Raw genomic sequence first — 13,310 nt, forward strand, 5'->3', positions numbered from 1 at the left:
GTCGGCCATTGTGTCTGTGCCAATGCAAACACTTTCCCATTGTTTTCCAGAATTTACCTGAAGCGAGCCTCCACACTTTTCTCTTGTATGAAACGTTATATTTTCTGTAAAAAAAAAGAATTAAAAATAATGGAAAAGAGCAAATCCTGAAGCTGGACAAAAAGGATGCGGACAAACTTACTGTAACAGAAAATGGACACGGAGCTTGAACACGTTCCCTGTGTCCTGCGGCACTGACCCAGGATGTGGTGATGTTGGTCACAGCTGACATGAAGTCCATCCTTTGTAGATTTTGAATCAGAATCAAATGCATTACCACAGTTCAGTTCTTGACAGACCCTGTTTGAATAGTTGATGTCCCAGTTTTTGTTGCACACTGGAGAAGAGTCTATTGTTAGTTGTCCAGAACATCCATCTGACAGGTTGACCTTAGAGCGATCTGAGAAAAACGGAGATCATCCCATCAAACAGGGTCTTGGTTAGGTACTAACTTTGACATCACTTTCCACAACCATGAATAACAAGTTTTTTTCTGAGGTAAATCTCACCTTGACATTCAATGAAGAGCTTCTTCTTCTGGAGTGAGGGAGGAGTTTGTGTTTCACAGTTCCAGATACTTTCAGTTTTTCCATCAATTGGACATTTAAAGGTTTTGTTCCAGAAAGAATCAGAACCTAAGACTTCTCTTTTACTCTTAAATGAGCCACACTGCAGATCCTCACAGAGTCGTTGCCCCTCCTTGTCCGTCCATCCTTCACTGGAAACAAACATCCTTCCTGCTTCAGAGTAAACAGCCACTTCTCCTTTACAGCCATGATCTTCCAGAACCATCTCCCTCCAGTCTGAACAAGCAGCAAAAATGAATATTCAAGAGATTCAGTCAGCAATGACAAAGAACTGACAGGTTCACTCTTTTGGGGACATTTCCCCAACACGTTAACCTTTTGGGAATTGACTATTTAAAAAGGACTCATTAAATGACTTTTAAAAACTTAAAAACTGCTTATGTTTCTGATTCTTGATGCCTTCACAATGACGGTGTAATCAACATGGAAGTGTTTTTAACTGATAATTCAAAATGAAAGTCAATACTGGCTTTGTTTTTTCATTTTCACAAATACCTGCATTACTTGTCTCTTAAATAAAATTAAAAAGATATTCTCCGAATGGCTTTTTTTTCTTCCTCTTCAACACCGCTCATTCTTTAACTTGATTACATTAACGAAGAAAACTGTATCAGCATTTCATTTTCTAAAAGTTCTCTGGTACATTTGTACCAAAATTCTATTAGAAATATCAAATTTAAATATTAAATTGCAAAAACAAAAATGCTTTTTCATTTTCACATTGTAACTGTGTTGATTGTCTCTTAAGTAAAATGAAAAAGCCATTCTCTGAATGGCTTTTTCATTTTCTTCTTCAACACAGCTCATTCTGTTCAACATGTATTATTTTTTTCCAAATTTGAAAGGATTTTATAATGGTTCAGGTGGATTTGATTAACAGCTTGCCTCAGAATGATCAATCTAGTTGGATTGTAGGAATATAAATTAATTGATTAACTGATTTACTGTTCTAATGGAGCTCAACTATTTGAAATGAGGAAATGAAACAGAGTGTAGTTTGTTTGGAGATCCTTCCGTATCATGTGCACAGTTTGTGCATGTGGCATTTGTGGTCAGTAAGAGGCTTGAATAGTGCACCATATGGGTGAAGGCTTTAACCAGCGGCTGGGTAGCTGATTTTGTTAAGTGCAGGACTGACATATGGGAAACGATTTACAGGGGGCGCAATAGGCCTCATCCAGTGTGGGTTGTTGGGGGGCAAGACCATTTGCGCTACTGCCTATGTAGTCACATGGGGGCCTGAAGTGTGGGTCCCCCTGTGCTGGTCCGCAGCTCAGATAAAATACAGGGTTGTCTCATGACGGTTATCGGGTGTATAACTCTATCAAACCGCCTCACTCTTAACCCGGATTAGTTGATTTTACTTGAACAGGACGAAGAAACAGATTGCCTTAAGTTTTTACATAAATACAAAACTAGACAAGTTTAGTTCAATGAACTTAAAACAGTGAGTTAATACATCTGTCAATAGGAAATGATGCCAGGAAACTTTACGTAATGAAATATGAAGACATAACTTATAACCATAAATACATTTTGTTTTCAAAAAAGTGTTCATGAAAGAAGAATGCCCCAACTAGGAATTGAACGCTGGGTTCTTGCATGCCAGTCCTGTACTTAACCAACTAGCTATTCAGCAGTACTTTAAAGAATTGCTGCAAAAGAAAAAAAAAACATTAATTTTGATCATTTGTTTAACCATCAACTTATCATTTTTTAGTTGCAAAGTCCTTATGAGCCCTACAAGGTTTTTATACCTCAAAAAATGTACAAAACTTTTTAAAACAGATTCAAGAAAAAGTCATTTGAAAGCGGAAATGATTTCCAAACAACCACAGTGATGATGGACAATAGTTGGGCATGGTTTGGTCACTACATCAAAGTTAGCCTAAAATCCCAAAGGAGAATGAATGTTTACATTGTGAACATTAAGAAAAACAAAATGCAATGCTTACTCATTGCCCATTTTTAGCTAACAACCAGCGCTTTCAAACTCTGGGAAAAAAATAGGATTTAAAAGCAACATATGTAAGCAATGAAAATACAATTTTACAATGAGAAACTCAGCTTATAAATGTGTAAAGAGAAGCACCAAGACGTGGCTATTTAACAAAGGGCAGAATTAGAGCTAAAAAAATTTATATTTAATTCTTAAACTTCTCTTGAAGCTGGCTCTCTGGAAAATCCTCTTTGTTTTTCTTTATTTTTGACATTCAGAAAATGGTAAACCCGTTTCCTTCAAAGACAGCTTTGAAATAAGCTCCGCCCAACCCGCAGGAACTTAAGAGCAGAAGTGATCTCTACATAAGTAACACTTAAAACTCATCTTTAAAGTTTCAAACAACACTTTTACTTAAGTAATGATACCAAACAAAAAAATATAACGAATGATTACTCAAAAGTGTGATTACTGCTAATGTGAGGGTTTAAGCAAATAAGTGAAAATTGATTTCCTGTGGAAACCCCTGAAAGGATAAGGCAAAAGAGGAACAACGGGTTTGGGTTTTACCAAAACAGTTGACTACTGAGCTTATTGAATACATTCAATGTGATCAGTAGTCAACTGTTTTAACAAAACTGCACAAGAACATGTTCTTGTGCAGTTTTGTTAAACACAATGACTGATGTTAAATGATTTTAATGGATTCAAAGTTATTTTAAACAAACCTGTACATTGCAGGTCTAGAAGATTCTTCTCTCTTCCAGCTGATATCTCACAATTTCCCAAGGAATCTTCTGAATTACTGGAAGAACACTTCACACTTGTTATGGCTTCACCGTCATGTTGGGGTCCAAAGTATGTTCCACTACGTTTAACTGCTACGCATTCCAACGCCTTACAGACCTTAGATTTGTCTATGGCAACATCCTTGCTCAGGGGGAGCCAGTCACCTTCATAGAATGCCTGAACAATTCCTGAACAATGATCCCGGGAAGGACGGAATCTGTATTTTGTACTGCCTGCATAGAAACAATGAAAGTATGGCTGTGTTAAGCAAAAAAAAAGAAAAAGAAAATAAACACAACAGGAAAGGTTATGTCTAAAGTTTAAGGTGAAAATTTAAAGTTTAATGTCAAAAATGTGCTGTGATTGTCAAACTATCAAACCACTTAGGATGGTCAATAATTACAATGAAGTGAAGAAAATATAAACATGATACTTTTGTTTTTACTTCAATTTTTCATGAGATGAACTCAAAGATCTGAAACATTTTCTACAAACACAACTATTTTAAAAAAAATATTGTTAAAGAATCTGTCTCAATCTGTGATAGAGTGCACTTCTCCATTGCTGAGATTATCCATCCGATCTCACAGGTGTGCCTTGGGTTGGGATGGATTATTGTGCTGCAACATGGGCTGATGTTCTTGGATGTTTGGCACAACAATGAGCCTCAGGATCTCTGTCCACTCAAACTGCCATCATTAAATACACCTGTGTTCTTGGTCCATATAAGCCTGCCCATACCATGATCCCACTGCCACCATTGGCCCCTCAACACCTTTATCCACTCCATGTGAAAGAGATGTGCTGCACTGCATGAGGTAAATGGTGGTCCTACCAGATACTGGTTTTCTTAGACCCCCCCCCCCAATAAAAATAAAATGACACGTTTCAGAGTGGGCTTTGGTTGTGACCACTCTAAGACACACCTGTGCAACATCATGCTGTCTAATGAGTGTTTTAATATGGCACACCTAGGAGATGGGATGGATTATTTCAGCAAAAGAGAAGTGTTGCCTACTACAAATTTAGACATATTTGTGAACAAGATTTTAAATAAATGGTTATTTTGTCTATGAAATCAATGTTTCAGATCTTTGAGTTCATCTCATGACAAATGGGAGCAAAAACGTAAAAGATGCTTGTGTATTTTTGTTTGGCTCCGGAAGCTCCTCGGTTTCTTTTATATGTAAAATGTTTAAACAGTTTTTGCCTGAAGTGTTGATATTTTGTGCATTAAAGACAATCACAGTAATTGTGTGACTAAAGTTTTACCTGCACAGACGACGTAGGCTGGAACACACCATTCTCTGGTCCCCGTTTTAACAAAGGTGCTTTCCCTCAGGGTAAAATTGTTACCGAGCGTGTGGAGACTTTTGAACAAAACTTGTTCACTTGAAGGAGGTTTGCGAACTTTTAGGATAGTATCCCCACAGCCCTGGTCTTGACACAGAGCTCTAGACATTTCCTCAGTCCAGGAGTCTGCACAAACACCTTCAGACTTTCCTTCTGCTAGAATGCGGACTTTCCCCCAGCAGCCATTACTCAGGCTCATGTTGATTGTTCCTATCATGGGATTCAAAGGAGAAGGAGTTAAATGAAGCCACTATGTCAGACTGAAAGATGTTTGACATTACCTGAGCATTCCACCTGAGCAATGGCCTCATTGTGGTCAGGAAGTTCCACTTTGTCACAGTCAAGGAGAGACGCTTGGTTTCTAGAGCAGCGGTAAGCTCTGAAGGTCATATCAGTCATGTCCTCAGCAGAAGGTCTGGAGTAGAACTTGATGAGGCCGCCACAGTGCATTTGCTTACACACCGTCTGTGCAGCCTCAGAGTTCCAGGTCTCATTGGACCCGGAGAGCCAGAAGGTGTTGTTGTTTTGTCTGATTCCCACCCCTCCAGAACAGGGTTCAGATCCATCTAGAAAAACCACTTCATGATCTGCACAGAAACATTTGGGATATAAAACTTTCTATTTACAATCAATAAAACTTGTCAGTAAATGAAAGTTGGAGATGAATAGGTTCTTACTCTTGCAGGTTATTCCTACAGCTTCTTCATTTCTTGTGTTTTGCTCAGATTTCACACATTCAGAAATGTCAGGCTGGTTTTGGTCACACTTTACGGACACAAAGTTTCCAGAACCCTGGAAGAACTTTTCAGGATGATTATCTGCAGTTGTCTCCCCACAGTTGAGGCGTTGACAGATGTTGTCTGAATTTTCTTCATCCCATCCGCTTTTAGCGACCCTTTTCCACTCGTCTCCATGCTGGACCTCCAGCCTACCAGCACATTTTCCTGGACCGTCCGCCAGTCTAAACTTAACACTTCCTGAATCATAGCAACACAATACAGTATTTTACAAATAAAATACACTGTTTTTCTTCTGCTGAATATATATATATATATATATATATGCAAATATAGAATATAAAGAAGTAATTATATAATTAATTAATTAGAATGATATATTATTTAAGAATTGTTTAAATTCAGAAGGTCAGATCAGGTCTAGATTTGTAAAAGTACTTTTTTCCCACAGGATTACTGTCTTTAAGTTATACAAAGAAATATTCCATTCATATATGACTAACTTAATAGTTCAATAGTTCGTTGCTTCATCTCACCTGAACAGATGATGTGGGGCGTATTCTGACAGGTCAGCTGCTGACCTCGCCGGGCCTTGCAGTGCCATAAGGAAGACTCGTCACCCAAACATTCCACGTAATCCATGACCCCTGATGTGGCAGCATCTTTGATTGACAGTTGAATTGACTATGGGAAAAATCAAAGTAATTGAAAAAAAAAAACTTGCATGTAATATGGAGGACTTCTACAAAAACTGTTCCTGTTGTAATTCTTCCTCCTGAAAGGTCAGTCCACTAACGCTGTGTGCAGGTCTGTGAGGCTCAACCGCCTCTGTGCTGGGTTGCCATGTCACCATGACAACAAGCCGCATCCTGTATCAAATAGTCCGCCATTTATGAAAAAGTGATCTAAACTAAAGAAATAAAAAGAATAAAGTACTAAATATTGATCGAATACGTATTTCTTTTGTAAATGACCATGGCATAAGGAGGATAATGCCCTTCGAAGCGTGCGCTTTGAGAAATGAACACACTTCATCTGTTTGTTTGTTTGTTTGTTTGTTTAATCCCACTTATATACCATTGTTATTTACAAAAGAAATTAATATTTAATTAGTTTTTAGTATTCTTGCTATGTTTTGGTTTATATCACTTTTTCACAAAAACCGGACTATTTGATCCATGGTCCAGATAGTTGTCATGGTTACACCAAAAGCGTAGCTGAGGCTCGACTGCATCTGCATCTGCAAAGTAAAACTAAATAAATGCTGATCATCACGATGAGTTAAAAACAATTCAGAGAGAAAGTTCACCTCGTTTTTTTTCTAGAAGATGAAAGAAAACGCCTGCAGATGATATAGAGCAGTGACCACAACTTTATTTATTTATTTTTTGTTTGGTCTGCAGGTTCCTTTTCGGATGGCTGTATGTCAACATATCTGTTTTGTTGAAGTAACGCTGGGTTCATACTGAACGATGAAGCGCCACTAATCGTTGCCAAGCGGAGTGCGCTCGGCTTTCAGACGCACATTTTTCTTGACAGACGCTTCTGCTAGAGCTTTTATTTGTTTGTTTTTGCCATCATGGGTAATAAGTCAATAACCTAAAGATAATATCCCGTGTTTCTGCCAAGAGAAACTGCTCCCTGACTCTCTGTTGTTGTTTTACACCCAAAACCCAGCCCCTGCCCACCCGCTCTGGAGTCGGCCCACTACATTGATCTGTGTGTGTGCATGCCTGTCTGTTTTGTGTGTGTCTGTGTAGGTGCTGCGATTGTATATTTATTTCCATCTCTAGAGTCTTTTTAGATACAAAAACATGATCGCATTTGTCAATCGCTGCGTTTTATTGTGAAAAATTGGTACTATTTTGAAAATAAACCAGATTTTCTCTTGTATCTTGATGTAACTTCCCGTCAGAATTTACGCGGAACGCTCGCGGCTCGTGCACAAATCAGAGCAGACGCCGAAACGATCTGCTGTACCTCACGGGCCCTCCACGGAGGACCGTGCCGCTCCGCGCCTGATATGAACGACGCCACAGGTTAACAAGAGCGTTTCCGCGTCCAGTGTGAACCCGGCGCAATACTGCAGACATAAAAGTCTGAGTTCTGCTCATCTTATTGTTGATTTGTTTTGAGTGCACAAATGACACTTTTGGGATATTTGAGTTAATACTTGATAAATTTAAACATTTCAGACAATAACAATGAAGGAAACATTTTTCTCATCCCTGTTTTTGTCATAAAATTTACCTAGTAAAACAGTGTGATTACTAGAGTTCAACCACAACACAAAAATGTGATTATGCGATATATTTTTTTAATCAATTGACAGCCTTAATTAAAAACATATGTGCTATATTTACATTTGTGTGTGCTGATTTAATTTTGTGATTATTTGCTGATAATAAGAGTGTCAGGACTCCACCTGCTGTTTACCTCTCGGGTCATCCACGTGCACAATCTCCTGAGTATTAACCATCCCTCAGCTGCTGCCAATCCCTAATCAGTCTCCACAGCATTTAAACCAAGCTCTCCCCCGAGCACACTGTGAAGTATTGTGCTGTAGCCGTTACTGAGCGAGTTTCCTAGCCGTCTGCCTCTTCCAGCCTCGACCCTATTCTGATCTGTTTACTCTCCTGCTAGCCGCCTGCCTCGACTCCTGCACGCCCCTGACCTTCGTCTCCGCCAGCCGCCGACATACCCTCGCCGTGTTGACCTCTGCCTGCCTTCGACCACCGTCTGTCCTCGTCTCTGATGCTTCCTTGCCGGCACTGACCTCCGCCTGTCCGACCACCACTGCCTTTCCCCAAGCTTCGCCAAACTTAATAAACTACACTGCATATGGATCCAAACGCCTCCGAGTCTGTGTCACAAAGAGGTTGACAAATACTGTGACCAATAAATAAATTGCGATTAATTCTTTCCCAGGTTTGCAATTAGTTTTTTTTAATCAATTCCCAACCCTAATATATAGCAATTCCAATAGTACTCATAGATTTTGTAGTGCTTGCAAGTACAATAGGCTATTTAGATTAAAACATTCAAATTCCGTTGAACTCTTTATTGTTTATGTATATACTTTATGTACTTATTGTTACCTGAGGTGTCGTCGGTGACGCTTAGACATAAAATCTTTACCTTACTGTAACTTTTTCACCATTCCAGTAGATTCTGATGGAGAAAAGCGTCTCGAGCCGCTTTTCTCCATCAGAATCTACTGGAATGACATTGATCGTGTGAACAATAATAAAATGACAGTAATCATCAAACATAAACATGGAGCTCTGGTGTTAAAGGGTTTAAATAAAAATGTGTGCTCTTGGTGACATCTTACCTTTCCACAGTTCAGTTCCTTGCAGATCATTTGTGAATTCTTATCAGTCCAGCCATTGCCGCACACGGCTTTGTTTGAACCGTTCACATTTACATAAACCTGACCAAAACATTTGCTTTCTCTGTTATTCATCAAAACTACTTTAACCGTATCTGCAAAGAGATATATTCCATTGTTAAATACATTAAAATTGCTACTTTTTGAATTTTTATGGTGACATTTACCTGTGCATGTCAGGTGTAGGTTTTGATCAACAGTGTAGTTTGTGACGCCGCCACAGTTCAGCTTTTTGCATAAATTATCAGCATTTGTGATGTTCTTTTTCACTGGTTTCCACTCAGTTTTCCTCTCCTGCAGCTCCCCTGAACAGACGTTTAAAGGACTTCCTTGAAGCTGCAGCCTCTCGTGTCCTGGAATGTTAATAAAAAGCTTTTAATTAAACCGTTTTGTGCAGTAAAACCATTTACAATAAGTGTGTTTTTTCTTACCTTCACATGTGACAACAACAGGGTCTTTGCACTGTTGGGTTCTCCTGATACACTGCCACAGGCTGGTCACCGAATCAATGCCTGAACAATCCACCGCCATCTTCTCCGATCCTTCATAATCGTTCCCGATAACCCACTGCGGTCTTGGAATCTCTTTAAAACCTCCACATCCAAGATTTTTGCACAGCAGTTCTGCAGTCTTGACGTCTTGAGAGAATTGCAATCAGGTTAAAAGAGCTGCAGATTTTGGAGCAAGAACTTTGGAATTCACAACAAGGATTTTGTGTCTTGTCTTTATTCTCACAAAGCTCTACACTGCAAAAACAAGCCCCCCAAATTGAGAAAAAATTCTCAAAATAATAATAAAAATCTTTAAATAAGCAAAATATTTTTAGTTGAATAGTTTTTATTTTTATTTAAATTGTGGTTTATATTGTGATATGCTTTTATCTAACTTTGTATTTCTCCACTTCCCAGGTCGTTATTGTACATAAGAACATGTTATTAATAGCTCACCTGGTTTGAAGGTTTTAAAAAAAATCTACCAGGGGGATAAAACAAATGGTCTTAACAAGAATTCTTATTTTAAGAAACCAATTCCAGTCATTAAGATATGCTTTTTTAATCTAAGATTCTTTCTCAGTTTAAAAACTTTCTTAAAAGGATATTTTTCTTACAAGACAGCAAACAAGACATTTTTTCTTGAAACAGTCTTTAGCAAAGTACAGTTCATTTACATTTTACATTTTATTTTTGAAAATGTGCAACATTTTTTTAAAAAAAGACACCTGGACTGCCTAACCTTTACTAGTTTTTAGTGTTTTTAGATATAGTTTTTTTAAAAATGTACATTACTTTTGCTGTTATATATATCTACATTTTTTATTTACAATGCCTTCTTCACTGACTTTTTGTAGGAAGTTGTGTTTTAATCGATGCCAACCTTGTGATCCCCAGTTGTCCTTGCAGAAGTATCCCGAAGAGGAAGTATTCCCAGTCACAGAGTACTTTGCTACTCCATGACATTGTTGTGGTTCTAGACTTATCTCAATTTGATCTAAAAGATTTAACAGTTTTAAAATGTCATAAATGCAAAAAAAAATCATTTTTGACAGCATTTTGTGTGATTCAGACCTGTACATTTGATCATCTTCACCGTGGGCTTTTGGTAGAAGCTGACGCCTGGAGCCGGATAGCCTCCACAGTCCCACAGATCGTTCTCGTCTCCGCTGCACTGCAGTTCGTTCAGCCACACCGTTCTGCTCTCCAGCCTCGGGACATTTTTGGTGGCACCAGGCACCGGTACCCCACACTGAGTGGTTCTGCAGACCACCTCCTCGGTGCTGCTGTTCCAGTGTTTATCTCCAACATACCCCGTTATGTTGTTGTAGTAGATTTCTACATGACCCTCACAGGGGTTTTCTCCACCACGCAGAACAACTTTACCTTTAGCTGGGATACAAATTAACATATTACTAAAATAGTGCGTAATTTAAGAATAAGAATCACCCATCTACATATTAGGTTATAACTTTAAAATGGATTATAATTTCTGTAAGAGTTTCTAAGGATGTCTCAGCAGATCTGTAAAAACTTGTTATTCAAAATATCTTGTTATTCTTCACTGAAATGGAAGTAAAAAATATAAATTCAAAGTATTCTGCAAAAAATATTTACTTGAGGTAACAAACCAGAATTTTTTAACAATACATTTAAAAAAATTAGAAAGTTAGAGGTGGACTGGATAAATTTGGAAGCAGAAAAGCCTGCTCTAGTCGTGTGTAAATACAAAATGAATTGTAGCAATAAGAAATAAGGTTTTAAAGTCTTCTTTGAGATTAGTGTACTGAAATGATTTGAAGATGCTCTGGAGTTTGATTACTGTCTAACTACACCACAAAGACAATTCTCAGGTATTAAAAAAACCATCAACCCACATTTAGCAAAATTATAAAAATGCCTAAGCATAAAAGCCTCAAATAAATCACTAATAAGGAGCATCTTTCAAAGCGCATTTGTCCTGGATGGTTCCACTGCAGAGAAACTTTTAAAAAAGGCTCATTTCGATTTATCTTTACACGATATTTAACCTACCATCCAAAAGCTTTATAGCTTTTATAATATATAAAAGATAAAATTGCATTAGCTTGAATTATACGCTTTCATAAAACAAATCTCAAAATAGCCTTATTAGAATTTTTCTGCTATAAAAACAAGGCACCAGCATTTTCTTTTAGTTAAGGAAAATTGTGCATTGTGAATCCTCCCTGCAATTGTTTTTCCCCTTCATTCAAATTAGAATAAAAAACAACTACACAAACACACAGACACACACGTCTATATAGTTTTGTGTGTCTGATATTTAGATTGTCATATTTAACAGTGTACAAGTCAAACCAAATAAATCTGCATCTTTTTTTTCAGTTTTGACATCTTGGTTCAAATCTTTTCTGTTATTCGTGATTTTCATTCTAATATTTTTAAGAATTAGAAAAGCAAAGAACTCCAAACAGGCTGAGCGCAAACCCTCATCTGCTCATGAAAACTATAAGATGACCTTCAGTTAAAAGTAGAAAAAATCCAAATGTGTTTGTGTCACAGACACGATCTGTGTCCGTTTAGTTTATGCGCTTGTCACAATATTACTATGTCTGTCTGGTTCTTCTTACTTACTTTATCCACAAACTTTGTGGAAATGTTAAATATTGAGCAGTATGAAGTGTTCATTTTTTTTTGTGAGTTAATCTCGACAACTCACTAAGCAGATAAAGTCCGTGGCTGACCTTCTGGATGCTCACATGGTGGTCAACAGTGTGACTCATAATCTGTTTTACAAGATTTTTTAATTTGATTTTTAGTTATTATTTTCTGTTTTTCAATAGAATTTCATTTACTATAAATGTTTCTGTTTTTTTGCTAGATTTATTATTATCTTTTTTTTTTTTTGCTTATGAATAAGAGTCCATTGTTTTGCACCATTTCTGTGTATATTCTCAATACTCCAAGTTATTTTCAATGGAAAAAAGTCAACTGGACTTGAGTTTAAACTAAACACAATTAGCATTCATCAAAAAATGAGGTAAAGATACTTGAGAAGTTAGAACACCTCCTTTACAGTTCCAAATAAATAAATAGACTTACACTGAGTTTGTACAGGCTCTGTGTTAGTGGAGGAGTAGATGAGCAGGAGGAGGAACCACATCTTCATCTCAGCTCACTTCCAGACTCTGACAGATTACTGATTAACGGTCATTTATAACTGAGACGATCCACCCACAACCGCTGTGACTCCAACAGTAAACTGACTATTTCGAAATTTAAATTTTCTTGCAAATTTTGTATACATTCTAAAACAAAAACCTCTATTTTCTTTACATCAAGATACAAGAGGTTTTTTTCCATGTCTTTATTGTACAGACATACTTCTGGTCTCAGTGCTTAAAAACTCACAAAGTTAGATGATGTTTGAGCTGGCATTTCTCAACACTGTTGCCTGAACATAAACTGTGGAGATTACAAACTTTGTGGTTTCAGACTTTCCGAAGAAACAGCAAGTCAGAACGTTAAGATAAAAACTTTAACCACAGCAAAAACTAAAATATGTTTGGCACGTTTTATGATTTATAAAGCAGTTCTAAAAGGAAGATCACCACTAGTATGTACAGAAATATTATTAGAAAAATCATGTTTATGTCTTTTTCACATGCAGACAATTTTTTGGAAATAAAAGAGCAGTATGTTTTATTTTGTTTTAATTCATTTTCATTCAGTTTATTAGCCATACATTGGGAATAAATGTCAGAGGTCAGAGGAGAATGGCCACACTGGTTCCAGCTGATTAAACGGTAACTCCAATAACAACTGGTTACAACCGAGGTCTGCAGAAGAACATCCCTGCATGTACAACACGTCCAACCTTGAGACAGATGGACAACAGCACCAAAACAACACACCAGCTGTCATTCCTGTAGCTAAGAAGAAGAATCTGAGGCTACACCAAACTTACCAAACTGGACAATAGAAGATTGAAAAATGTCATCTGGT

General features: G+C 37.5%; 1 protein-coding gene across 1 annotated transcript in view; it reads right to left on the minus strand.

Annotated features, from left to right (window-relative positions):
• The window catches only part of LOC112139718 (antigen WC1.1), a 19,946-nt gene extending 7,101 nt beyond the window's left edge, over positions 1–12,845 (minus strand). Inside the window, exons 1-14 of the mRNA XM_024262553.2 lie at positions 12,408–12,845; positions 10,401–10,718; positions 10,210–10,323; positions 9,267–9,473; positions 9,003–9,188; positions 8,779–8,930; positions 5,981–6,128; positions 5,385–5,684; positions 4,989–5,294; positions 4,627–4,917; positions 3,294–3,587; positions 549–842; positions 182–439; positions 33–104 (exon numbers count right to left, since the gene is read on the minus strand). Coding sequence (XP_024118321.2) covers positions 33–104; positions 182–439; positions 549–842; positions 3,294–3,587; positions 4,627–4,917; positions 4,989–5,294; positions 5,385–5,684; positions 5,981–6,128; positions 8,779–8,930; positions 9,003–9,188; positions 9,267–9,473; positions 10,210–10,323; positions 10,401–10,718; positions 12,408–12,474 — 3,007 coding nt within the window. The 5' untranslated portion in view covers positions 12,475–12,845. The remainder of the gene's footprint in view (positions 1–32; positions 105–181; positions 440–548; positions 843–3,293; positions 3,588–4,626; positions 4,918–4,988; positions 5,295–5,384; positions 5,685–5,980; positions 6,129–8,778; positions 8,931–9,002; positions 9,189–9,266; positions 9,474–10,209; positions 10,324–10,400; positions 10,719–12,407) is intronic.
• Positions 12,846–13,310: the final 465 nt, after the last annotated feature.

The sequence above is a fragment of the Oryzias melastigma genome, unplaced genomic scaffold (assembly GCF_002922805.2).
Source record: "Oryzias melastigma strain HK-1 unplaced genomic scaffold, ASM292280v2 sc00370, whole genome shotgun sequence".
Lineage (NCBI taxonomy): Eukaryota > Metazoa > Chordata > Actinopteri > Beloniformes > Adrianichthyidae > Oryzias > Oryzias melastigma.